Genomic DNA, 27,534 nt, shown 5'->3' with positions numbered 1-27,534 from the left:
AAAACAGTGAGATTGTCTTTTAGAAATTGTTGCTGATTTTAAAGACAGTGTGATTTTCTTATAAAAAATGTTGCTGTCTTTAAAAACAGTAAGATTTCCTTCTAGGAAATGTTGCTGACTTTAAAGACAGTGGCACTTTCTTATAGAAAACGTAGCTGTTTTTAAAAACAGTGGGCATATCTCTTACCTTGCACAGATAATTTCCTACGACTTTTAGCCTCTGGTATATCAGTTACCAATAAATTATTGCCCGAATTAGCAGACGTAACCATTGTAGTTGCATTTGTTGTTGATGTACTAGTTGCTGTAACATTTGTTGCATTTGCTAAAACCACACCATTTGCTGTTGTTGCTGCTGCCTGCAATGATTGTGATGATTCACAATTTCCGATGGAATTTTCTATGAGTGCATTACAGCCAGCAGTACCACCCGTGCCAGAGCCACAATTTGAAGTGGCCCCCTCACTGCCACTAGCACTAAGAGCATCATCATTATTGGGCAGAGTTAATGATGACTTTGGTGTTAGTGAAGCATGAGTATTATTGGTGATTGCATTTGCAACATCACTGCCATCACTTAAACGTTTCTGTTGCAGTAACAGCTGACTACCCGAATTAGTAGGGGTTAGAGAGCCACCATTTGTTGCTGGAGTTTGATTTCTTAATTCAACCGTATCCTCATCCTCTTCCTCCTTAATGGACATCGATGTTCTCGATGATAATTGTGCCAATTTATGTTCGGGACTATTTGTTGCTGCCGTGGGCGAGATTTTAAAGGTGGTAGCTGTTTCTGCTGAATCGATAGCTTTAAAATTTACAACAGTCACTGGTAAAAGTTTCTCGGTGGCCTCTGACTCCCCATTCGTGCTGTAGCTGTGATGGTTGCTGGCATTCAAGCTATCTAGATGCATGTTGACATTGTCCTGTGATGAGTTAATTTCTGTGATACGTGGCACTATGTGAGTGATGTAGGTGGGTTTCTAAATGGGGGAGCAAAACAAGATAAAAAAAAATTTAAAAACTGTTGCACAAATGACCTTTTTTTTAATGGAGATCACATAAATTGTAGTGGACTTTTATTGGCTTGGCAGTTTTTGTTTCTTCCTAATGGAAATAAAAAACCATGTAAATTACAATGCTTTAGAGGTTGTGCTTAAAAATGGTTTAAGAGAAAAATCTTTTAGCAAAGTTTTTTTAAAGAGTTAATATGTTGTAAAATATAACAAAATAATTATTTTTTTTTAAATTATTAAAAATAGTAATTTTGGAAAAAAGTTCTAAAAAGCTAAATTTAAATATATTTTATTATTAAAATGTTTATTTCTAATTGTATATTGAAAAATATAACAAAATAATCAATTTTATTAAATTAATATAAAAAGTACTTTTTGAAAAAAGTACCAAAATGCAAATTTTTGTTTGTTTTTTAAAAACTTTTTGCTTGAATGAATCTAATTTTATAATATGCTAAAATTTTGAGAAAAGTACTAAGTTAAATAAAAAAGTACTTTTTTAAAAAAGTACCAAAATGCAAATTTTTGTTTGTTTTTTAAAAACTTGTTGCTTGATTGAATCAAATTTTATAATATGCTAAATTTTTGAGAAAAGTACTATTAAATAAAAAAGTACTTTTTTAAAAAAAGTACCAAAATGCAAATTTTTGTTTGGTTTTTAAAAACTTGTTGTTTGATTGAATCAAATTTTATAATATATGTACTAAATTTTTCAGAAAAGTACTAAGTTAAATAAAAAAGTACTTTTTTTTAAAAAAGTACCAAAATGCAAATTTTTGTTTGTTTTTTAAAAACTTGTTGCTTGATTGAATCAAATTTTATAATATGCTAAATTTTTGAGAAAAGTACTTTTTTAAAAAAAGTACCAAAATGCAAATTTTTTTTTTAAACTTGTTGCTTGAATGAATCTAATTTTATAATATACTAAAATTTTGAGAAAAGTACCAAGTTAAATAAAAAAGTACTTTTTTAAAAAAAGTACCAAAATGCAAACTTTTGTTTGTTTTTTAAAAACTTGTTGCTTGAATGAATCTAATTTTATGATATACTAAAATTTTGAGAAAAGTACTTTTTTTAAAAAAAAGTACCAAAATGCAAATTTTGATTTAACATAAAAGTTAAATAATTAAATAAAATTTTTCATTGTTCTTTAAGTAAAAAGTACCTAGAATGAAGTGAAAACGTACTAAAAAGCTTAATTTTAAAGTTATTTAGTACTAAAATTAAAATAAGTACTAAAATGCGACATTTTTTATGTCGTTTGTTTTATGAAGTTTGTAATTAGTTTTTGTTTTATAAAATACAGCATATTTGAGAATAGTATAAAAGTTAAAGTCAAAAAGTACTTTTTTAAAAATGTACCAAATTTCGAAATTTGAATTTACAATTTTTGTTTTTGCTTGAAAGTTAAAAAATTAACTTAATACTCCACTTTTTAAAGAAAAGTACGTAACTTAAGTAAAAAAAGTACTTTTTGTAAAAAGTACTAAAACTTGAATTTTATAGGCGGTTTGTCTTAAAATGTTTTTAACTACTTTAAAAGAAAAAAATCACAAAATACTGCATTTTTGAGAAAAGTACTAAAGTTATGTAAAAAAGTACTTTTTGTAAAAATTACTAAATCGCGATTTTTTTATGTTTGTAATAACTTTAAAAGAAAAAATTTCACAAAATACTGCATTTTTGAGAAAGTACTAAATTTAAATAAAAAAAAGTACTTTTATTAAAAAGTACCAGAAAGCTAAATTTTAAAGAATTTCACCTTATAATGATTGCTATTGGTTAAAAGTGAAACAATTTATAAAATACTACAATACATTTTTGAAATAAGCACAAAGCTAAAAAGTACTTTTTGTAAAATAGTACTAAATTGCAAAATTGATAGATTGTTTATATCAAAATATTTATATTTACTTTAAAGTGTTTTTTTTTATAAAATACGGCATATTTGAGAAAAGTACTAAATTTAATGTTAAAAAAGTACTTTTTTGAAAAAGTACCAAATAGCGAAATTCAAAGTTTATTTTTTTTACAAAGTTAATTTTTACTTGAAAGTTAAAAAATTAACTTAATACTCCACTTTTTAAAGAAAAGTACTTAAGTTAAGTAAAAAAGTACTTTTTGAAAAAATACTAAAATGTGAATTTTACAGGTAGTTTGTATAAAAATGTTTGTCACTACTTAAAAGAAAATTTTTTTTTCAAATATACTGCATTTTTGAGAAAAGTACTAAAGTTATGTAAAAAAGTACTTTTTGTAAAAATTACTAAATCGCGATTTTTTTATGTTTGTAATAACTTTAAAAGAAAAAATTTCACAAAATACTGCATTTTTGAGAAAGTACTAAATTTAAATAAAAAAAAGTACTTTTATTAAAAAGTACCAGAAAGCAAAATTTTAAAGAATTTCACCTTATAATGATTGCTATTGGTTAAAAGTGAAAGAATTCATAAAAAAAGTACTAAAAAAACAAAATTACTAAAAAGTACTTTTTGTAAAAAAGTACTAAATTGCGAAATTGATAGATTGTTTATATCAAAATATTTATATTTACTTTAGTGTTTTTTTTTATAAAATACTGCATATTTGAGAAAAGTACTAAATTTAATGTTAAAAAAGTACTTTTTTGAAAAAGTACCAAATAGCGAAATTCAAAGTTTATTTTTTTTACAAAGTTTATTTTTACTTGAAAGTTAAAAAATTAACTTAATACTCCACTTTTTAAAGAAAAGTACTTAAGTTAAGTAAAAAAGTACTTTTTGTAAAAAGTACTAAAATGTGAATTTTACAGGTAGTTTGTATAAAAATGTTTGTTACTACTTAAAAGAAAAAAATTTCCAAAATACTGCATTTTTGGGAAAAGTACTAAAGTTAAATAAAAAAGTACTTTTTGTAAAAAATTACTAAATCACTATTTTTTATGTTTGTAACTATTTTAAAAGAAAAAATTTCATAGAATATGGGATTTTTGAGAAAAGTACTAAACTGAAATAAAAAAAGTACTTTTGTAAAAAAGTACCAGAAAGCGAAATTTGAAAGAATTTCACCTAATAATGATTGCTATTTGTTAAAAGTGAAAACTATTTATAAAATTAAAAAAAAATTAAATAGGCTCAATGTTAAAATTGTAAGTTTTGTAAAAAGTACCAAATATAGAATTTTGTAGCCTTTAATGGCTTTAAAATGGATTTGTATTTATAAAATATTTTTGTGAAAAATACTAAAGCGAAATTAAAAAGTACTTTTTTAAAAAAAAGTACCAAATATCGTAAACAAACTTCTTAAATACATAAAGTTAAACAATTTAAACTAATACTTCAACTTTGAAATAAATATGTATATCAGTGAAGTAAAAAAGTACTTTTTTAACAAAAAAGTACTAAAATAAAGATTTTATTTTCAAAAGTTTTTACTTAGATAAAAGTGAAAAAATATTAAACATTTCAGCATTTTCTTTAAAAAAAGTACTAAAGTTAAATAAAAAGTACTTTTTTTAAAGTACCTTAAAACATATTTTACATGATTTAATATCTTCACATTTTATATAAAAATTAAAGACCGGGAAAAATGTACTTTTATTAAAAAAAGTACTTTTTTTTTAAAAAGTACTTAAATTTATATTTAACAAGTTAAAAGTGAAAAGATATTAAAAAATTCAGCATTTTTTAAAAAAGTACTAAAGTTAACTAAAAAAGTACTATTTTTAAAAAGTACCAAAAAGCGTAATTTGAGCGATTTAATATAATAATACATCATTTTAAATAAAAATTAAAGATCGGGATAAAAGTACTTTTTTAAAAAAAGTACTAAAATGAGAATTTTGTTTTCAAGTTTTTATTTAAGTTAAAAGGGGAAAGATACTAAAAAATTCAGCATTTTTTAAAAAAGTACTAAAGTTAACTAAAAAAGTACTATTTTTAAAAAGTACCAAAAAACGTAATTTAAATGATTTATTATATTAAATCATTAAAATTAACATGTTTTAAATAAAAATTTAAATCCGGGCAAAAAGTACTTTTTTTAAAAAAAAGTACTCAAAATCTAATTTCCCAATATTTCCCCCATATTTATTTTTCGCAACTTTCATTCAATTTAATTTTTCTACATACAAACATTTGAAAAAAACTTACCTTTGGTGGTATAATTAAATACGTTTCTATTTTATGATCTGCCAAATAAGTATCACGAATGCCACCATTTCCCTCTTCGACCTCAAATTTGTCATTCAGGAATTGTAGCGTTTGTTTGGTGATGTGTACTCGTCTAGAACAAATAAATTGTTGCAAAAATTGATGAAAAAAAACAGAAAAACACAAAAACACATATAAAATATTTAACCAGAAAAAAATGAACATTTATTTATTTGTACGAGCTATTAGTTGACTAACAAAAGGAACAATTGTCCAATGTTTAGAAAAGTTTTTTTTGTATGGCATACAAATTGCTTCCAATTCATTGAATTCTATTTGTTTTGATTGTTTTGTTTGCGTTTAAGGGGATTGTGGTTTCATTAGGATTTTCTAAATTTTTTTTTTTGGATCAAAAAATAAAAAGATGTTAAAGTGAAAGCGTTAAAATGAAATTAAATGGATGATATAAAGTAGATCAAAGTATTTGAATTATTTGAACATTTAAGGAGGCAGTTTTTTTTAAGGATAAAGTCATTATACTTAAGTCATTATAGATTTAAGTCTAGGCAAGGTGATTCATAAAGATGAAAAACAAATTTCCAAAATTTACAAAACTCTTCGTTTTTCAAAAAGTACTAAAGAAGTTTTTCTAAAAAGTACCAAAACCCGAATTTTGGTTTGAAATTGAAAGGATTTTTTCAATAAAGTAAAATTGTTGGAAGAAAGTACCAAAGCACGAATTTTAAGTTTAAAATGTTTCCTATTACTAATAACAATTAAAAAAAAATCAAAATACAATATTTTAGGAAAAAGTACTTTTTGAGTTAAAAAGTACTTTTTTGAAAAAGTACCAAAGCACGAATTTTATGTTTAAAAGGATTCCTATAAATAATAAAAATTACCAAAAAATCAAAACACAATATTTTAGGAAAAGTACTTTTTGAGTTAAAAAGTACTTTTTTGAAAAAGTACCAAAGCACGAATTTTATGTTTAAAATGTTTCCCATAAATAATAAAAATTACCAAAAAATCAAAATACAATATTTTAGGAAAAAGTACTTTTTTGAAAAAGTACCAAAGCACGAATTTTAAGTTTAAAATGTTTCCTATAAATAATAAAAATTAAAAAAAATCAAAATACAATATTTTAGGAAAAAGTACTTTTTGAGTTAAAAAGTACTTTTTTGAAAAAGTACCAAAGCACGAATTTTAAGTTTAAAATGTTTCCTATTACTATAAAAATTAAAAAAAAATCAAAATACAATATTTTAGGAAAAAGTACTTTTTTGAAAAAGTACCAAAGCACGAATTTTAAGTTTAAAATATTTCCTATTAATAATAAAAATTAAAAAAAAATCAAAATACAATATTTTAGGAAAAAGTACTTTTTGAGTTAAAAAGTACTTTTTAGAAAAAGTACCAAAGCACGAATTTTAAGTTTAAAATGTTTCCTCTTAATAATAATAATTACCAAAAAACCAAAATACAATATTTTAGGAAAAAGAACTTTTTTGAAAAAGTACCAAAGCACGAATTTTAAGTTTAAAATGTTTCCTATTACTAATAACAATTAAAAAAAAATCAAAATACTATTGTAAAAAAGTAGGAAAAAGTACTTTTTGAGTTAAAAAGTACTTTTTTGAAAAAGTACCAAAGCACGAATTTTATGTTTAAAAGGATTCCTATAAATAATAAAAATTACCAAAAAATCAAAACACAATATTTTAGGAAAAGTACTTTTTGAGTTAAAAAGTACTTTTTTGAAAAAGTACCAAAGCACGAATTTTATGTTTAAAATGTTTCCCATAAATAATAAAAATTACCAAAAAATCAAAATACAATATTTTAGGAAAAAGTACTTTTTGAGTTAAAAAGTACTTTTTTGAAAAAGTACCAAAGCACGAATTTTAAGCTTAAAATGTTTCCTATTACTATAAAAAAGTACTTTTTTGAAAAAGTACCAAAGCACGAATTTTATTTTGGTAAACATTTAATTTTGAAGCTAATTTTGGTTTAATAATTGTTGTTATTACAAAAAATTCAAAATAAATAAAGTTGAACTTATGTTTGGTAAAAAAAGTACTTTTGTGAAAAAGTAGTAAAAAGGTAATTTTGAAAGGGATTTACCATAATGGTGTTGTTTTTCGTTGAAAGCTAGAAATTTTAAAATATGCTCTATTTTTCCAAAAAGTACGAAAGTCATGTAAGAAAAGTACTTTCTTTAAAAGGTACTAAAAACAGTTTATTAATAAAAAAAAAACTATTTTTGGAAATAGTAGTACTTATTTAAAAAGGTACGTTTTGAAAATAGTACTAATTTTAGTTAAGTTTGGAATGAAAAGGTTAAATAAGTACCAAAGTAGTTTTTCAACAAAAAAAAATACCAAAGTTTTTTCAAAAAAGTACCAAAGTACTTTTGAAAAACTACCGAAGTACATTCCAAAAAAAGTACCAAAGTATTTTTGCCAAAAAGTACCAAATTACTTTTTTAAAAAGTACCAAATTGGTTTTTCAAAAAAGAACAAAAGTGCTTTTTCAAAAAAAGTACCAAAGTATTTTTTCAAAAAAGTACCAAAGTACTTTTTCAAAAAATAACCAAAGTACTTTTTCCAAAAACGTACCAAAGTACTTTTTACAAAAAGGACCAAAGTACTTTTTCCAAAAAGTACCAATGTACTTTTTCAAAAAAAGTACCAAAGTATTTTTCCAAAAAATACCAAAGTACACCACTTACTTTTTCAAAAAAGAACAAAACTTTTTCAAAAAAAGTACCAAAGTACTTTTTCCAAAAAGTACCAAAGTATTTTTTCAAAACAGTACCAAAGTACATTTCAAAAAAGTACCAAAGTACTTATTCAAAAAAAGTACCAACGTATTTTTTCAAGGAAAGTACCAAAGTACTTTTTCAAGAAAAGTACCAAAGTACTTTTTCAAGAAAAGTACCAAAGTACTTTTTCAAGAAAAGTACCAAAGTACTTTTTCAAAAAAGTACCAAAGTACTTATTCAAAAAAAGTACCAACGTATTTTTTCAAAAAAGTACCAATGTATTTTTTCAAAAAAGTACCAAAGTACTTATTCAAAAAAATTACCAAAGTACTTTTTCAAAAAAGAACCAAAGTTCTTTTCAAAAAAGTACCAAAGTACTTTTTCAAAAAAGTACCAAAGTACTTTTTCAAAAAAGTACCAAAGTACTTTTTCAAAAAAGTCAAAGTACTTTTTCAAAAAAGTACCAAAGTACATTTACAAAAAAGTACCAAAGTACTTTTTCCAAAATAAACCAAAGTACTTTTTCAAAAAAGAACAAAAGTACTTTTTCAAAAAATAACCAAAGTACTTTTTCCAAAAATGTACCAAAGTACTTTTCCCAAAAAGTACCAAAGCATTTTTTCAAAAATGAACCAAAGTACTTTTTGAAAAAAAGTACCAACGTATTTTTTCAAAAAAGTACCAAAGTACTTTTTCAAAAAAGTACCAAAGTACTTTTTCAAAAAAGTACCAAAGTACTTTTTCAAAAAAAGTACCAAAGTACTTTCTCAAAAAAGTACCAAAGTGTCTTACCTCCATTAATACTTTTTTTTCATTAATTTTTCTATTAAAATTCAGTTTGAAAGCTTCTTACTTTGTATGATTGACCTTGTTGCCATAAATAAATTCCTCTACTACAATTATTATATTTCAATAACCACAATTGAAGTCCAATATATTTTCCCCTTAATGTCAAATACTTTCTTCCTTTATATTTATATCAAAAGTAAAATTACGTTGCTTTACAAAATGATTTCCGGTGTTTTCCAAAAAAAGTAAAAACCCAATTTCCTTATCACTTAACGCTGAAATCTTATCCCAACAGCAAACAGAAAACTCTACCAAAAGATTATGAGCTGAAATAATATCCAATAAAATGTAAAGTAAACACTTACCCGGCCACACCACCGCTCTCCATATGATTCGCCAAAGTCACATCATCACTCCAGACATCAAATTGCCACTTACGCAAACCCAAAACACCGCACAATACATTGCCAGTGTGGATGCCAATACGCATATCGACATTTATGCCGGTCGCCTCACGTACATGTCTGCGGAAAGGGAAAAGATGAAGAGGCAGGAGGATTAAATACAATTCAAGGAGGAAATCTACATTTTATGCAAATTTAAATGAAATTTGTTGCACTCAATTCGTTTTTAATTTTTTCTTTCTTTTTATAAACAAATGGTGATTGTCAAGTATGTTTTTAATGGAGTCTAAATCGTGTAGACACTTTTTGTGAAATAAAGGTTAATGACAGGTCAAATGTTGTAATGAATGAAAGCGAATTAAGTTAAAATTGCAGAGACAAAGTGAACTAATAGTCAAGTGTTGAAATAATTTGATTTTACAAAATTAAAGCAGCAGCCAACAGTCTATTAAATGAGAGCTTAATTTGACAGCTGAATATAAAATCCAATTGAATTTAATTTGAAATTTAAAATCCTTGTTATCTTGTTTTCCTTTAATTCATTTAAACGAAAAAAATATGTTCATATCAGAGCATTAAGAGATTGTGCTTTTTTTCAACACTGATTAAATCTGGTGATTTTTGTAATTCACAAAATTGGATTTGACATTTCACAAATTTTAGTATACCCTTCATTAAGAGTGGCAAGTTTATAAGTTTGTCATTCCATTTGTAATTGCTAAATTTTTCATTTAAGACCTCATAAATATTCCATAGTTCTGGATTGTCGATATCGCCATGTCCGTCTGTCTGTTGAAATCAACTTTCCGAAGCCCCCTAAGAACTTTCATACATGAGTGATACATCCGTTATAGTCCAACATAGATTGCTATTTAAAATCGAGAAAATCGGAACACAAATGTCTCAGATAAAAGCAGAAAACCGCGACTAATTTTTCCACTAAAATTTATTTTCACCATCTTTTTTTTTACCAAAATATTATTCTTCATCAATTTTTTTTTTTAAAAACTGCGATTTTTTAACCAAAATTTATTTTCACCAAAAAAGGCGACTAGCTCGATTTTATCACCAAAAGTGGTTTTCAACAAAAATCGCCTTTTTTGGTGAAAAATAAATTTTGTTGAAAATATCGCGGTTTTTGATGAAAAAAATTTAGGTAAATTTTTTTTTTTTTTGGTGAAAATAAATTTTGTTGATGAATTGGTTATCGATTTCAATTTTATCACCAAATCTTGTTTTCACCAAAAATTTTTTCACGAAAAGTGGTTTTCACCAAAAATTAGTTTTTCACCAAAATTATTATTTTTCAAAAAAATCGAAAAAAAAAATTTCGTCAAAATTTGTTTTATCAAAAATATTTTTTTCACCACAAAATTTGTGTTTTTATCAAAATTATTATTTTTTAACAAAAACCACGACTACCTCGATTTTTTCACCAAAAATTTGTTTTCACCATTAGTTTTCTTTTTCATCAAATACCACGATCTTTTCACCACAAAATTTATTATTCAACAAAAGTTGTTTTAAACAAAATTATTATTTTTCTACAAAAACCGTGACTACCTCGATTTTATCACCAAAAATTTGTTTTCACCAAAAAATTTTATTTTTCATCGAACCGCGATCTTTTCACCAAATTTTTTTTTTCACCTCAAAATTTTGATTTTCACCAAAAAAGGCGACTACATTAATTTTATCACCAAAAGTTGTTTTCACCAAAATTTATTGCACCAAATTTTTTTTCACCAAAAAAATATTTCACCAAAAATTGTTTCATCAAAAACCGCGATCTTTTCAACAAAATTGATTTTCCCCACAAAATTTATTTTTCAGCAAAAAGGCGGCTACATCGATTTTATTACCAAAAGATATTTCACCAAAATTTATTTCACCTCAAAATTTTTTTTCACCAAAAATATTATTTTTCAACAAAAACCTCTACTTTTTTTCACCAAAAATTTTTGTTCACAACAAATTGATTTTATCACCAAAAGTTGTTTTCACCAAAAAATATTTCACCAAAATTTTTTCACTAAAGTTTCTTTCACCAAAAATTTGTTCATCAAAATCTTTTCAACAAAATTTATTTCACCAAATTTTTTTTTTCACCTTAAAATTTTGTTTCACCTAATATATATTTTTTCACTACAAATTGATTTTATCACCAAAAGTTGTTTTCACAAAAAAATATTTCACCAACATTTTTTCACTAAAGTTTATTTCACCAAAAAATTTTTCAACAAAATTGATTTTCCCCACAAAATAAATTTTTCATCAAAAAGGCGACTACATCGATTTTATTACCAAAAGTTGTTTTCACCAAATTTTTTTTCACCTCAAAATTTTTTTCCACCAAAAATATTATTTTTCAACAAAAACCGCGACTTTTTGCACCTAAAATTTTCTTTCACTATAAATTGATTTTATCACCAAAAGTTGTTTTCACCAAAAAATATTTCACCAACATTTTTTCACTAAAGTTTCTTTCATCAAAAGTTTTTTTTCATCAAAATCTTTTCAACAAAATTTTTTTTCACTTCAAAATTTATTTTTCACCAAAAGGCGACTACATCGATTTTATTACCAAAAGTTGTTTTCACCAAAATTTATTTCACCTCAAATTTTTTTTTCACCAAAAATATTATTTTACAACATCGATTTTATTACCAAAATTTTTTTTCACCAAATATATTATTTTTCGCCAAAAAAATATTTCACCAACATTTTTTCACCAAAAATTTTTTTCATCAAAATCTTTTCAACAAAATTGATTTTCCCCACAAAATAAATTTTGTCCTCAAAAAGGCGACTACATCGATTTTATTACCAAAAGTTGTTTTCACCAAAATTTATTTCACCAAATTTTTTCACCTCAAAATTTTTTTCCACCAAAAATATTATTTTTCAACAAAAACCGCGACTTTTTTCACCAAAAATTAGTTTTCACCTAAAATTTTCTTTCACTACAAATTGATTTTATCACCAAAAGTTGTTTTCACCAAAAACTATTTCACCAACATTTTTTCACTAAAGTTTCTTTCACCAAAAGTTTTTTTCATCAAAATCTTTTCAACAAAATTGATTTTCCCCACAAAATTTATTTTTCCCCAAAAAGTCGACTACATCGATTTTATTACCAAAAGTTGTTTTCACCAAAATTTATTTCACCAAATTTTTTCACCTCAAAATTTTTGTTAACCAAAAATATTATTTTTCAACAAAAACCTCGACTTTTTGCACCTAAAATTTTCTTTCACTATAAATTGATTTTATCACCAAAAATTGTTTTCACCAAAAAATATTTCACCAACATTTTTTTCACCTAGAAAATTTTCTCCAAAACCGGCGACTACCTCGAATTTTCACGAACATTTTTTTTTGCCACAAAATTTATTTCACCAAAAATTTTTTTCCACCACAAAATTTTTTTTCACCAAAAATATTATTTTTCAACAAAAACCTCGACTTTTTTCACCCAAAATTTTTTTCAGTACGAATTTATTTTATCACCAAAAATTGTTTTCACCAAAAAATATTTCACCAAAATTTTTTTCACCTAGAAAATTTTCTCCAAAACCGGCGACTACCTCGAATTTTCACGAACATTTTTTTTTTGCCACAAAATTTATTTCACCAAAAATTGTTTTCCACCACAAAATTTTTTTTTCACCAAATTTATTATTTTGTCAACAAAAATTGCGACTAAATATATTTTCACATCATTTTTTTCATCACAAATTTATTTCACCAAAAATGGCTAACACCTCGATTTATCACCAAAATTTATTTTTCACCAAAATTATTATTTTTCAACAAAAAACGTAGTCGCGGTTTATATTCACCTAATTTTCACCAAATTTTTGTTTTTTTTTTTAATTTTCTCCCATATTTTTTTTCACTAAAATTTTTTCATCAAAACATTTTTCACCAAAAATTCTACATTGGAGAAGGGTATACAAGATTCGTCACAGTCGAATATTGCTATCTTGCTGTCTCTAAAAATAAATAAAAGTTTGTCTGTGTATTTGTAAAGGATTATTTGGTATCTTTGTAATGGCTATCCTTTTTTTTCTGGTTGCCTGACCGTACCAAATGTTAAATCGTAAAATTGTCAATGAAGTTGTACATATATAAATTTCAAGGGTATTGTTTTAAGTCAATTATAGGTAGAATTGATATGGTAAAAAGGACATATCAAGGAAAATATATTGTAAAATGTATTATGTAAAACTAGGCAAAATCCCTTAACATAAATCTATAGTTAAATTTGCAATGAATCTTAAGCTAATCTTACTTTACTCACAAAATTTAAACGAAAACGTAAACTAAAGGAAACAAATAAAAATTTATATTAAGGAAGATTATTGTTAAATATTAATCTTACTTGATTTTATTAAAGGTACAAAAATTTGGTACTTTTTCAAAAAAGTACTTAATTTTTTTTGGTACCAAAATCGGTTTTTATGGATTTTTAAAGAACAAATGAAACAAATCAATCAAATAAACTAGATTTTTTTCCTTTCTAGAGGTACCTTTTCAATTAGTACCAAAAAAGTACTTTTTTCTCAATTAGTACTTTCAAAGAATTTTTTTTAAAAAAAAATTTAAGGTGTTATTTTTCAAAATTAATATTATTTAAACCATTTTTCCTGCTTAAAAAGTAATTATTTTAAATGTACTTAAACTGTCACTAACAAAAAAGTACCTTTACTAAATTGTTTACTACTTTTTAAGGAAATATTTCTTTTTGTAAATTTTATTTACTTTTACGCATTTTATTAACATCTTTGTTCTCTGTTTTAAATCTCCTTTAAAACTTTAGCTTTTTTTAAAACTCCTGTGCATATCCTTTAAACCATAATCTGCAACAAACAAAATTCTAAACCAATATACTTTTAGCTTTTTAGCCACAAAGCAAGCTGTGGCATTCTAAACACAATAAAACCCCAAAACAGTATTTTATATTAAAAAAATAAAAACAAGAAAGTTAAAACAAAACACTGCTATTGATATACATACTTAGCAAATCCCCTTTAGTTACACAATTTCCTTAAACGCGTGTATCCTTAACCTTTTAATATTGTGCTTTTTATAGCAGACACGTTTTACACAAAATACATGTACATATGCTTACTTTAATAATTAAGGATGTGGTGAAAAGTAACAGAATACAGTGAAATCTCTAAGTAAAAGTTTCTTCTATAATTGACATTTTAATTAGTTGTTACAACATCTTATGTTATTAGAGAGTCCTTTTATTAAGACAATTCACTGTGTTGTTTACTTCACAAACTAATAGAATCAAGTTAATCCTTTGTGCTCTCGTCATCTCTAGATTTATTTAGTTTTGCGTGCAAAGTCTTTGTAACACTAACCTAACACCTGTAAACAAACAAACACAAACAACAACATTTAACAAGTGTCCTGTTGACACTTTCATGTTGTCATTGTAATGGTTTTAATCAAAACGTCTTTAATTTCAATCATTGTCAGTCGTAACAAAATCTTGTCTAAATAAATGTTGATGTTTGTGTAAAGCCTGGCAAAATACATTGTGTTTACATTATTTTAAATAATGTAAACACAATAAAACATGCACAAACATGTCCACCTGTGCAAACATACATCTAAAACATCAACCATCTAAAACAGCTGTATTTAGTGTATTAAGGACTTGAATATAAATTTCACTTACTTGATGGCATCAATCATTTGTAACCCCATATTGACACAATTTGAGGCGTGTTGCGGCCTGGAGATTGGCAGTCCAGATACACAGTAATAACAATCTCCCAGGATTTTAATGCGCAAACAATGGTTTTCCTTTGAAAGAAAATTAACAAAAACAAAAGGAAAAATACAATTAAATCGAATGAACTTAAACAGAACAACAACTAAAACAGTACTAGAACAGTACTAGAACAGAACTAGAACAGAACTAGAACAGAACTAGAACAGAACTAGAACAGAACTAGAACAGAACTAGAACAGAACTAGAACAGAACTAGAACAGAACTAGTTCTTCTTTGGAAGTGTGTTTTCTTATAGAAAATTGTCTTCTTTGGAAGTGTGTTTTCTTATAGAAAATTGTCTTCTTTGGAAGACTGTTTTCTTATAGAAAATTGTCTTCTTTGGAAGACTGTTTTCTTATAGAAAATTGTCTTCATTGGAAGACTGTTTTCTTATAGAAAATTGTCTTCCACAGAAGACTGTTTTCTTATAGAAAATTGTCTTCCACAGAAGACTGTTTTCTTATAGAAAATTGTCTTCCACAGAAGACTGTTTTCTTATAGAAAATTGTCTTCCACAGAAGACTGTTTTCTTATAGAAAATTGTCTTCCACAGAAGACTGTTTTCTTATAGAAAATTGTCTTCCACAGAAGACTGTTTTCTTATAGAAAATTGTCTTCCACAGAAGACTGTTTTCTTATAGAAAATTGTCTTCCACAGAAGACTGTTTTCTTATAGAAAATTGTCTTCCACAGAAGACTGTTTTCTTATAGAAAATTGTCTTCCACAGAAGACTGTTTTCTTATAGAAAATTGTCTTCCACAGAAGACTGTTTTCTTATAGAAAATTGTCTTCCACAGAAGACTGTTTTCTTATAGAAAATTGTCTTCCACAGAAGACTGTTTTCTTATAGAAAATTGTCTTCCACAGAAGACTGTTTTCTTATAGAAAATTGTCTTCCACAGAAGACTGTTTTCTTATAGAAAATTGTCTTCCACAGAAGACTGTTTTCTTATAGAAAATTGTCTTCCACAGAAGACTGTTTTCTTATAGAAAATTGTCTTCCACAGAAGACTGTTTTCTTATAGAAAATTGTCTTCCACAGAAGACTGTTTTCTTATAGAAAATTGTCTTCCACAGAAGACTGTTTTCTTATAGAAAATTGTCTTCCACAGAAGACTGTTTTCTTATAGAAAATTGTCTTCCACAGAAGACTGTTTTCTTATAGAAAATTGTCTTCCACAGAAGACTGTTTTCTTATAGAAAATTGTCTTCCACAGAAGACTGTTTTCTTATAGAAAATTGTCTTCCACAGAAGACTGTTTTCTTATAGAAAATTGTCTTCCACAGAAGACTGTTTTCTTATAGAAAATTGTCTTCCACAGAAGACTGTTTTCTTATAGAAAATTGTCTTCCACAGAAGACTGTTTTCTTATAGAAAATTGTCTTCCACAGAAGACTGTTTTCTTATAGAAAATTGTCTTCCACAGAAGACTGTTTTCTTATAGAAAATTGTCTTCCACAGAAGACTGTTTTCTTATAGAAAATTGTCTTCCACAGAAGACTGTTTTCTTATAGAAAATTGTCTTCCACAGAAGACTGTTTTCTTATAGAAAATTGTCTTCCACAGAAGACTGTTTTCTTATAGAAAATTGTCTTCCACAGAAGACTGTTTTCTTATAGAAAATTGTCTTCCACAGAAGACTGTTTTCTTATAGAAAATTGTCTTCCACAGAAGACTGTTTTCTTATAGAAAATTGTCTTCCACAGAAGACTGTTTTCTTATAGAAAATTGTCTTCTTTGGAAGACTGTTTTCTTATAGAAAATTGTCTTCCCAAGAAGACTGTTTTCTTATAGAAAATTGTCTTCCCAAGAAGACTGTTTTCTTATAGAAAATTGTCTTCCCAAGAAGACTGTTTTCTTATAGAAAATTGTCTTCCCAAGAAGACTGTTTTCTTATAGAAAATTGTCTTCCCAAGAAGACTGTTTTCTTATAGAAAATTGTCTTCCCAAGAAGACTGTTTTCTTATAGAAAATTGTCTTCCCAAGAAGACTGTTTTCTTATAGAAAATTGTCTTCCCAAGAAGACTGTTTTCTTATAGAAAATTGTCTTCTTTGGAAGACTGTTTTCTTATAGAAAATTGTCTTCTTTGGAAGACTGTTTTCTTATAGAAAATTGTCTTCTTTGGAAGACTGTTTTCTTATAGAAAATTGTCTTCTTTGGAAGACTGTTTTCATATAGAAAATTGTCTTCCACAGAAGACTGTTTTCTTATAGAAAATTGTCTTCCACAGAAGACTGTTTTCTTATAGAAAATTGTCTTCCACAGAAGACTGTTTTCTTATAGAAAATTGTCTTCCACAGAAGACTGTTTTCTTATAGAAAATTGTCTTCCACAGAAGACTGTTTTCTTATAGAAAATTGTCTTCCACAGAAGACTGTTTTCTTATAGAAAATTGTCTTCCACAGAAGACTGTTTTCTTATAGAAAATTGTCTTCCACAGAATACTGTTTTCTTATAGAAAATTGTCTTCCACAGAAGACTGTTTTCTTATAGAAAATTGTCTTCCACAGAAGACTGTTTTCTTATAGAAAATTGTCTTCCACAGAAGACTGTTTTCTTATAGAAAATTGTCTTCCACAGAAGACTGTTTTCTTATAGAAAATTGTCTTCCACAGAAGACTGTTTTCTTATAGAAAATTGTCTTCCACAGAAGACTGTTTTCTTATAGAAAATTGTCTTCCACAGAAGACTGTTTTCTTATAGAAAATTGTCTTCCACAGAAGACTGTTTTCTTATAGAAAATTGTCTTCCACAGAAGACTGTTTTCTTATAGAAAATTGTCTTCCACAGAAGACTGTTTTCTTATAGAAAATTTATAGAAAATTGTCTTCCACAGAAGACTGTTTTCTTATAGAAAATTGTCTTCCACAGAAGACTGTTTTCTTATAGAAAATTGTCTTCCACAGAAGACTGTTTTCTTATAGAAAATTGTCTTCCACAGAAGACTGTTTTCTTATAGAAAATTGTCTTCCACAGAAGACTGTTTTCTTATAGAAAATTGTCTTCCACAGAAGACTGTTTTCTTATAGAAAATTGTCTTCCACAGAAGACTGTTTTCTTATAGAAAATTGTCTTCCACAGAAGACTGTTTTCTTATAGAAAATTGTCTTCCACAGAAGACTGTTTTCTTATAGAAAATTGTCTTCCACAGAAGACTGTTTTCTTATAGAAAATTGTCTTCCACAGAAGACTGTTTTCTTATAGAAAATTGTCTTCCACAGAAGACTGTTTTCTTATAGAAAATTGTCTTCCACAGAAGACTGTTTTCTTATAGAAAATTGTCTTCCACAGAAGACTGTTTTCTTATAGAAAATTGTCTTCCACAGAAGACTGTTTTCTTATAGAAAATTGTCTTCCACAGAAGACTGTTTTCTTATAGAAAATTGTCTTCCACAGAAGACTGTTTTCTTATAGAAAATTGTCTTCCACAGAAGACTGTTTTCTTATAGAAAATTGTCTTCCACAGAAGACTGTTTTCTTATAGAAAATTGTCTTCTTTGGAAGACTGTTTTCTTATAGAAAATTGTCTTCCCAAGAAGACTGTTTTCTTATAGAAAATTGTCTTCCCAAGAAGACTGTTTTCTTATAGAAAATTGTCTTCCCAAGAAGACTGTTTTCTTATAGAAAATTGTCTTCCCAAGAAGACTGTTTTCTTATAGAAAATTGTCTTCCCAAGAAGACTGTTTTCTTATAGAAAATTGTCTTCCCAAGAAGACTGTTTTCTTATAGAAAATTGTCTTCCCAAGAAGACTGTTTTCTTATAGAAAATTGTCTTCCCAAGAAGACTGTTTTCTTATAGAAAATTGTCTTCCCAAGAAGACTGTTTTCTTATAGAAAATTGTCTTCCCAAGAAGACTGTTTTCTTATAGAAAAGGAAGACTGTTTTCATATAGAAAATTGTCTTCCACAGAAGACTGTTTTCTTATAGAAAATTGTCTTCCACAGAAGACTGTTTTCTTATAGAAAATTGTCTTCCACAGAAGACTGTTTTCTTATAGAAAATTGTCTTCCACAGAAGACTGTTTTCTTATAGAAAATTGTCTTCCACAGAAGACTGTTTTCTTATAGAAAATTGTCTTCCACAGAAGACTGTTTTCTTATAGAAAATTGTCTTCCACAGAAGACTGTTTTCTTATAGAAAATTGTCTTCCACAGAAGACTGTTTTCTTATAGAAAATTGTCTTCCACAGAAGACTGTTTTCTTATAGAAAATTGTCTTCCACAGAAGACTGTTTTCTTATAGAAAATTGTCTTCCAAAGACTATTTTCATAGAGAAAACTATCTTCCAAAGATTTTCTTCATTTGATTGATTTATATTACTCACCTGTGCAATTTGATCGAAACGCCCGAAAAGATCATTCAAAGTCTTTACCAAATCACTGGCGGTCAGTTGTTCGGACAATGGTGTAAAATTTACAATATCTGCATACAAAATAGAAACATTGTTATGCCTTTGGACATGCAATTCATGGAAACGGGTGGCCGATGAATTTGTTTGGCCACCAGCCCGTTGGCAAGCATCCGCCATTTTCAACATTATGCTGCGTTTCACCTAAAATCAACACGATGAAGGTGGTGGAGGAGGCGAGGAAAAGAGAAAACAAAACCACGCAATAGTGAAAAGGAACAGATTAAAAAATGGGAACATTTAGCAGCAACAATAACGCAATTGCTGCTCGATACACAAAAACATGGATAAATTGAAATAATAAACAAGAATGAATGGGATTTGTTATTGTTGCTGCTGGTGGTGGCAAGTGGCACACGACAATGTTATTGTTCATGTAATATATTAGTTAGTTATACTGACCTCAGCTGCAATGTAAGCTGGTATTACACTTAGTAATAATTGTTCCTGTTGTTCACGTTCACATTCCAATTTTACACGTTGCTCGATGCCGGTGCGCGTACCATCAACCGTACGAGTGTGGGCAGCATCTGACATTATGCGATAATATAATCCGGATACGGATGCACTAGCCAACATGACGATTTCGCCAAATAGCTGTAAAATTACCAAACAAAAATATTTAAAATTATTACAAAATGGAAACTGCTAGACAAAGTTGAGTAATTATTTTTTTAAATTTAAAATATGACAGCACATTACTGTTTTTACTACATTTATTAAACAAATTCTTTTTCGTCTCCTGTATTTTCTTACACAAATTTGCTTCAATTATAAAAGTAAATCCAAATGACAGTTGCATGAAATGTCAACTGTCAATCATGTTTACATTTAGCTTTAAAACAAATGTTGAAGAAATTCGTATCAAAAATAATATGTAGCAAATGTAAGCCTTGAAATTCAATGCTAAAAACAGTTTAACCTTACAAATAAGACTAAGAAAAATCTTAATAGAGAGAAAGAGATAAATTTGTCTTTAAGTTTGCTTAACTATAAAGTTAAACTCTAGTTTAACTAACTAATTAACTTTGAATATCAATCTCTATTAGCAATTAGTTTACTTAATCCCAAATTAAACCTGAACTTATTTATACCTCACATTCCATGTAGGTTTAAACTCCGCTTATTTGTTCAATAATCTAAACCAAACCTTGCTTTATCTTTAATTGATTAAAATATTTCGCTTTTAATTAAAACCGTTTTCATTGTTTATTATTAAATAAAATAAAATAATCCTTTACAAAATTTAAATGCATCCAACCAGCAATAATAAATGACCCTGTCAATTGGTTTAATAAAAAAAATAGTTTATTTAAATTTTATGCAATGACAAACATGTGTTTTTGGTTTTTTTCTAAAAAAAAAGAAATACTAATATAATAGCTGTACAATACAAATATTGAAATATGGCCTTATTGTTTGCTACAGATAAGCCCTAAGGTGTTTTAAATATATCCAGGATTTTGAAACTTTTAGGCCTACAAACAAAAAACTTATTAAAAAACAATATGAAATACTAGCTCAATTCTACTACAGTCTTAGTTCAGATCTAGTTCAGATTCTAGTTGAGATTCTAGTTGAGATTCTAGTTGAGATTCTAGTTCTGTTCTAGTTCTGTTCTAGTTCAGTTCTAGTTCAGTTCTAGTTCTGTTCTAGTTCTGTTCTAGTTCTGTTCTAGTTCTGTTCTAGTTCTGTTCTAGTTCTGTTCTAGTTCTGTTCTAGTTCTGTTCTAGTTCTGTTCTAGTTCTGTTCTAGTTCTGTTCTAGTTCTGTTCTAGTTCTGTTCTAGTTCTGTTCTAGTTCTGTTCTAGTTCTGTTCTAGTTCTGTTCTAGTTCTGTTCTAGTTCTGTTCTAGTTCTGTTCTAGTTCTGTTCTAGTTCTGTTCTAGTTCTGTTCTAGTTCTGTTCTAGTTCTGTTCTAGTTCTGTTCTAGTTCTGTTCTAGTTCTGTTCTAGTTCTGTTCTGTTCTAGTTCTGTTCTAGTTCAGTTCTAGTTCAGTTCTAGTTCAGTTCTAGTTCAGTTCTAGTTCAGTTCTAGTTCAGTTCTAGTTCAGTTCTAGTTCAGTTCTAGTTCAGTTCTAGTTCTAGTTCTAGTTCAGTTCTAGTTCAGTTCTAGTTCAGTTCTAGTTCAGTTCTAGTTCAGTTCTAGTTCAGTTCTAGTTCAGTTCTAGTTCAGTTCTAGTTCAGTTCTAGTTCAGTTCTAGTTCAGTTCTAGTTCAGTTCTAGTTCAGTTCTAGTTCAGTTCTAGTTCAGTTCTAGTTCAGTTCTAGTTCAGTTCTAGTTCAGTTCTAGTTCAGTTCTAGTTCAGTTCTAGTTCTAGTTCAGTTCTAGTTCAGTTCTAGTTCAGTTCTAGTTCAGTTCTAGTTCAGTTCTAGTTCAGTTCTAGTTCAGTTCTAGTTCAGTTCTAGTTCAGTTCTAGTTCAGTTCTAGTTCAGTTCTAGTTCAGTTCTAGTTCTAGTTCAGTTCTAGTTCAGTTCTAGTTCAGTTCTAGTTCAGTTCTAGTTCAGTTCTAGTTCAGTTCTAGTTCAGTTCTAGTTCTAGTTCAGTTCTAGTTCAGTTCTAGTTCAGTTCTAGTTCAGTTCTAGTTCAGTTCTAGTTCAGTTCTAGTTCAGTTCTAGTTCAGTTCTAGTTCAGTTCTAGTTCAGTTCTAGTTCAGTTCTAGTTCTAGTTCATTTCTAGTTCAGTTCTAGTTCAGTTCTAGTTCAGTTCTAGTTCAGTTCTAGTTCAGTTCTAGTTCAGTTCTAGTTCAGTTCTAGTTCAGTTCTAGTTCTAGTTCAGTTCTAGTTCAGTTCTAGTTCAGTTCTAGTTCAGTTCTAGTTCAGTTCTAGTTCAGTTCTAGTTCAGTTCTAGTTCTGTTCTAGTTCTGTTCTAGTTCTGTTCTAGTTCAGTTCTAGTTCAGTTCTAGTTCAGTTCTAGTTCAGTTCTAGTTCTGTTCTAGTTCAGTTCTAGTTCTGTTCTAGTTCAGTTCTAGTTCAGTTCTAGTTCAGTTCTAGTTCTAGTTCTAGTTCAGTTCTAGTTCAGTTCTAGTTCAGTTCTAGTTCAGTTCTAGTTCAGTTCTAGTTCAGTTCTAGTTCAGTTCTAGTTCAGTTCTAGTTCAGTTCTAGTTCAGTTCTAGTTCAGTTCTAGTTCAGTTCTAGTTCAGTTCTAGTTCAGTTCTAGTTCAGTTCTAGTTCAGTTCTAGTTCAGTTCTAGTTCAGTTCTAGTTCAGTTCTAGTTCAGTTCTAGTTCAGTTCTAGTTCAGTTCTAGTTCAGTTCTAGTTCAGTTCTAGTTCAGTTCTAGTTCAGTTCTAGTTCAGTTCTAGTTCAGTTCTAGTTCAGTTCTAGTTCAGTTCTAGTTCAGTTCTAGTTCAGTTCTAGTTCAGTTCTAGTTCAGTTCTAGTTCAGTTCTAGTTCAGTTCTAGTTCAGTTCTAGTTCAGTTCTAGTTCAGTTCTAGTTCAGTTCTAGTTCAGTTCTAGTTCAGTTCTAGTTCAGTTCTAGTTCAGTTCTAGTTCAGTTCTAGTTCAGTTCTAGTTCAGTTCTAGTTCAGTTCTAGTTCAGTTCTAGTTCAGTTCTAGTTCAGTTCTAGTTCAGTTCTAGTTCAGTTCTAGTTCAGTTCTAGTTCAGTTCTAGTTCAGTTCTAGTTCAGTTCTAGTTCAGTTCTAGTTCAGTTCTAGTTCAGTTCTAGTTCAGTTCTAGTTCAGTTCTAGTTCAGTTCTAGTTCAGTTCTAGTTCAGTTCTAGTTCAGTTCTAGTTCAGTTCTAGTTCAGTTCTAGTTCAGTTCTAGTTCAGTTCTAGTTCAGTTCTAGTTCAGTTCTAGTTCAGTTCTAGTTCTGTTCTAGTTCAGGTTCTACATCAGATTCTAGTTCAGTTCTAGTTCAGTTCTAGTTCAGTTCTAGTTCAGTTCTAGTTCAGTTCTAGTTCAGTTCTAGTTCAGTTCTAGTTCAGTTCTAGTTCAGTTCTAGTTCAGTTCTAGTTCAGTTCTAGTTCAGTTCTAGTTCAGTTCTAGTTCAGTTCTAGTTCAGTTCTAGTTCAGTTCTAGTTCAGTTCTAGTTCAGTTCTAGTTCAGTTCTAGTTCAGTTCTAGTTCAGTTCTAGTTCAGTTCTAGTTCAGTTCTAGTTCAGTTCTAGTTCAGTTCTAGTTCAGTTCTAGTTCAGTTCTAGTTCAGTTCTAGTTCAGTTCTAGTTCAGTTCTAGTTCAGTTCTAGTTCAGTTCTAGTTCAGTTCTAGTTCAGTTCTAGTTCAGTTCTAGTTCAGTTCTAGTTCAGTTCTAGTTCAGTTCTAGTTCAGTTCTAGTTCAGTTCTAGTTCAGTTCTAGTTCAGTTCTAGTTCAGTTCTAGTTCTGTTCTAGTTCAGGTTCTACATCAGATTCTAGTTGAGATTCTAGTTCAGTTCTAGTTAAGTTCTAGTTCAGGTTCTAGTTCAGATTTTAGTTGAGATTCTAGTTGAGATTCTTGTTCATATTCAACACCAGATTCTAGTTCAGGTTCTAGTTCAGGTTCTAGTTGAGATTCCAGTTCAGATTCTAGTTCATATTCTAGTTCTCATCCTAGTTCAAGTTCTAGTTCAGATTCTAGTTCAGTTCTAGTTGAGTTTGTGTTCTTGTTCATATTCTAGTTTAGGTTTTAATTCATTTTCAAGTTCATTTTCTATATCAGTTTCCAGATTTTAGTTAAGTTCATACCTTGGCCTGCTGTAGGGCATCGTACTGTCATTCCTCCTAATCGGTTGTCATTAATTTTACTTGTTTTTTTACATTTGACTTTGACCTCGTTGAAGCATTTTAAATAGAATTTTATTTCATACACTGACACAAAAAGAAACCCTTAAATACACTTGTATTTTACACTTACTTTTTAAACTGGTTAAATAAAGCCAAAATATGTTTTAGTTTGTTTGTCATAGACAACATTTTACTAGTATTTACTTTAGTATTCACTGAGAATTTTTTATAATGACTTTTGAAATAGTTTTTGTGTCACTATCTCTCTCGCTCTCTCTCTTACTCTCTCGTCCTTACTAGGTATTTTCAAAGTCCAATTAAAACAAAAACTTTCACATACACCCAGGCTTTAAATAAATGAATGACAGTGAATGTGCAGCAGGTCCTTGTACTTGCAGCTATTCATTATCATAGTCGTTTGTATGAGTTAGTTTGTTTGTTTGTTAGTTAGTTGCTTCATGTAGGTTTTTTTTTAAATGTTAATGTTTTAATTTTGGTTTGGTTGTAGTTACTTACCACAGGTAAATTAGGTGCATATTCAGGACTATCGCCAATGCGATAGACAATGTGTATGGCTGTCATGAATAGAGCCAAAACCACTGACACTGGCCATGATATGGGCAACATTGTGTGAATACCCTAGAGAAAATAATGGTAAAGAACAAAAAAAAACAATATTGAATGAATAATAAAAACAAAGTTAAATAATTAAAATTGTGTTTAACACAGACGAACTCTCACTTATGCACTGACTTACTCATTCATTCATTCATTCATTCATTCATTCATTCATTCATTCATTCATTCATTCATTCATTCATTCATTCATTCATTCATTCATTCATTCATTCATTCATTCATTCATTCATTCATTCATTCATTCATTCATTCATTCATTCATTCATTCATTCATTCATTCATTCATTCATTCATTCATTCATTCATTCATTCATTCATTCATTCATTCATTCATTCATTCATTCATTCATTCATTCATTCATTCATTCATTCATTCATTCATTCATTCATTCATTCATTCATTCATTCATTCATTCATTCATTCATTCATTCATACATTCATACATTTATGACGAATGTTTTTGAATAAATTTATAAAATATTTATGTTTGGGGGGAAGGGGGCTGTAATTTCAATAGAATTCCCTGACATTTACAATTCAAATTGTTATTATTTAAAGCGTAATTCAATTACTGGTTGCCGCCCTATTAAATGAACTTAATTTAGATTTTAATTTTAGATTTCAGGGAAAAATTTAAAAGAAACTATTATTACTTAAAACCTTGAAATAAATACCAACAACAAATTTACTCCCAATTAAGTGTTTCTTAATGGAAAATGTAAATAAGCTAAACTAAAAGCTATTCTAGTGTTAAATAAAATAAATTACATTAAAAAAGAAATCCCAGGAAAAAATCCATTCGAAAGCCATCTAACCAACATCAACATTAACACAATCCCCATCAAGAATCTCATTAAGTTTAAAAGCCAATATTTTGCACAAAAATATTGGCTACTTAAATACAAATACATGAAACAACACTTCAACTATTAAGTGGTTCAGGAAGTGCATACACAGCAGCCATTTAGCAACCGAACACAACCCCTACATCCAGCCAACGAACATAAATTTTATACATTTATATTCTAAAACACTTTCCAACACATAAATATAAACACGGAGCCATATATTCTTGAACACATATGTAGCTGCTTCCCTTCATATCCTGTGTACAGGCTTCCGTTTAGTTTAGTAAAAACAATACAAACACTTCATCTACTCACATACAGGTTTAGCAGTTTGTATGAGAGTGATTTAATTTGTAGCATAACAGTGGGATCTAGTTCAGGATCTAGCTTAGGATCTAGTTGAAGTTCTAGTTCAGGATCTAGTTCTAGTTCAGGTTGTAGTTTAGGTTCTAGTTCAAGTTCTAATTCTAATTCAAGTTCTAGTTCAGGATCTAGTTCTAGTTCAGGTTGTAGTTTAGGTTCTAGTTCAAGTTCTAGTTCACGATCTAGTTCTGAATCTAGTTCAGGTTCTAATTCAAGTTCTAGTTCAGGTTCTAGTTCAGGTTCTAGTTCAGGTTCTAGTCCAGGTTCTAGTCCAGGTTCTAGTTCAGATTCTAGTTCAGGTTCTAGTTCTAGTCCAGAATCTAGTGCAGGTTCAAGTCCAGGTTCTAGTCCAGGTTCTAGTCCAGGTTCTAGTTCAGGTTCTAGTTCCGATTGAGGTTCTAGTTCAGGTTCTAGTTCAGGTTCTAGTTCAGGTTCTAGTTCAGATTCTAGTTCTAGTCCAGGTTCTAGTTCAGGATCTAGTTCAGGTTCTAGTTCAGGATCTAGTTCAGGTTCTAGTTCAGGTTCTAGTCCAGGTTCTAGTTCAGGATCTAGTTCAGGTTCTAGTTCAGGTTCTAGTTCAGGTTCTAGTTTAGGTTCTAGTTCAGGTTCTAGTTCAGGTCCTAGTTCAGATTCTAGTCCAGGTTCTAATTCAGGTTCTAGTCCAGAGTCCAGGTTATAGTTCAGGTTTTAGTTCAGGTTCTAGTCCAGGTTCTTGTTCTTGTTCAGGTTCTAGTTCAGGTTCTAGTCCAGGTTCTTGTTCAGGTTCTAGTTCTGTTCTAGTTCTGTTCTAGTTCTGTTCTAGTTCTGTTCTAGTTCTGTTCTAGTTCTGTTCTAGTTCTGTTCTAGTTCTGTTCTAGTTCTGTTCTAGTTCTGTTCTAGTTCTGTTCTAGTTCTGTTCTAGTTCTGTTCTAGTTCTGTTCTAGTTCTGTTCTAGTTCTGTTCTAGTTCTGTTCTAGTTCTGTTCTAGTTCTGTTCTAGTTCTGTTCTAGTTCTGTTCTAGTTCTGTTCTAGTTCTGTTCTAGTTCTGTTCTAGTTCTGTTCTAGTTCTGTTCTAGTTCTGTTCTAGTTCTGTTCTAGTACTGAGCTAGTACTCTTTTATTCGACCCCACTGTGCCTGTGTTTACAGTCGGCCATTAATATTCAGCATTTTATGTATGAGTGTGTCTACATTTTGAGAGTGCCTGTGTATGTTTAGTCTTTGAATACTTACCAGGAATACAGCAAATAATGGTAATGGCGCCAATTCTTCACCCGTAATTGCTGCTATCGTTCCCAATGAAAATGTTGTTACAATGGCAAAAGCCAAAGCAGCCACCGGTGAATTCAATACTGCTGGGAACTGTAGGGCTGTTAGTATGCCAGCCGATATTAATGCAGCCAATGCCAATAATAGTGTTTGCAATAATTGCTATAATTGAAGAGAAGAGAAAACACAACATCAGACACAATACATTATTGGATAACAGAAAGTCATATTTTAATGAATGGCGAAAAGGGTAGACGTCAAAAACTCAATATGAAATGAATAATTTGCTCTTTTCGTTGGGGAATTGAAAGTCAAAAGTTTAAAGCGAAAGATGGAGGGAGGGCGTTCTTTTCTAATTCAGTAGAGATATTCTTCTAAGAACTACTTCTCAAATATTCTTTTATTCTTTGCAACTTTAACTCCCTCCATTTGTT

General features: G+C 28.6%; 1 protein-coding gene across 2 annotated transcripts in view; it reads right to left on the bottom strand.

Moving 5' to 3' along the window:
- Adcy2 (adenylate cyclase type 2 Ac76E) overlaps positions 1 to 27,534 on the bottom strand; it is a 132,466-nt gene that overhangs the window by 14,188 nt on the left and 90,744 nt on the right. For both annotated transcript variants that reach the window (XM_065505109.1, XM_065505110.1), the window contains exons 5-12: positions 27,065 to 27,262; positions 24,520 to 24,642; positions 19,710 to 19,904; positions 19,224 to 19,451; positions 14,799 to 14,926; positions 9,065 to 9,223; positions 5,144 to 5,276; positions 188 to 980 (exon numbers count right to left, since the gene is read on the bottom strand). In XM_065505109.1, the coding sequence (XP_065361181.1) occupies positions 188 to 980; positions 5,144 to 5,276; positions 9,065 to 9,223; positions 14,799 to 14,926; positions 19,224 to 19,451; positions 19,710 to 19,904; positions 24,520 to 24,642; positions 27,065 to 27,262 (1,957 nt within the window). The remainder of the gene's footprint in view (positions 1 to 187; positions 981 to 5,143; positions 5,277 to 9,064; positions 9,224 to 14,798; positions 14,927 to 19,223; positions 19,452 to 19,709; positions 19,905 to 24,519; positions 24,643 to 27,064; positions 27,263 to 27,534) is intronic.

Source organism: Calliphora vicina, chromosome 3, assembly GCF_958450345.1.
Source record: "Calliphora vicina chromosome 3, idCalVici1.1, whole genome shotgun sequence".
In the NCBI taxonomy this organism is placed as follows: Eukaryota; Metazoa; Arthropoda; class Insecta; order Diptera; family Calliphoridae; genus Calliphora; species Calliphora vicina.
Note: the sequence above shows the minus strand (reverse complement) of the source record. Positions and strands in the feature narration are given on the sequence as shown.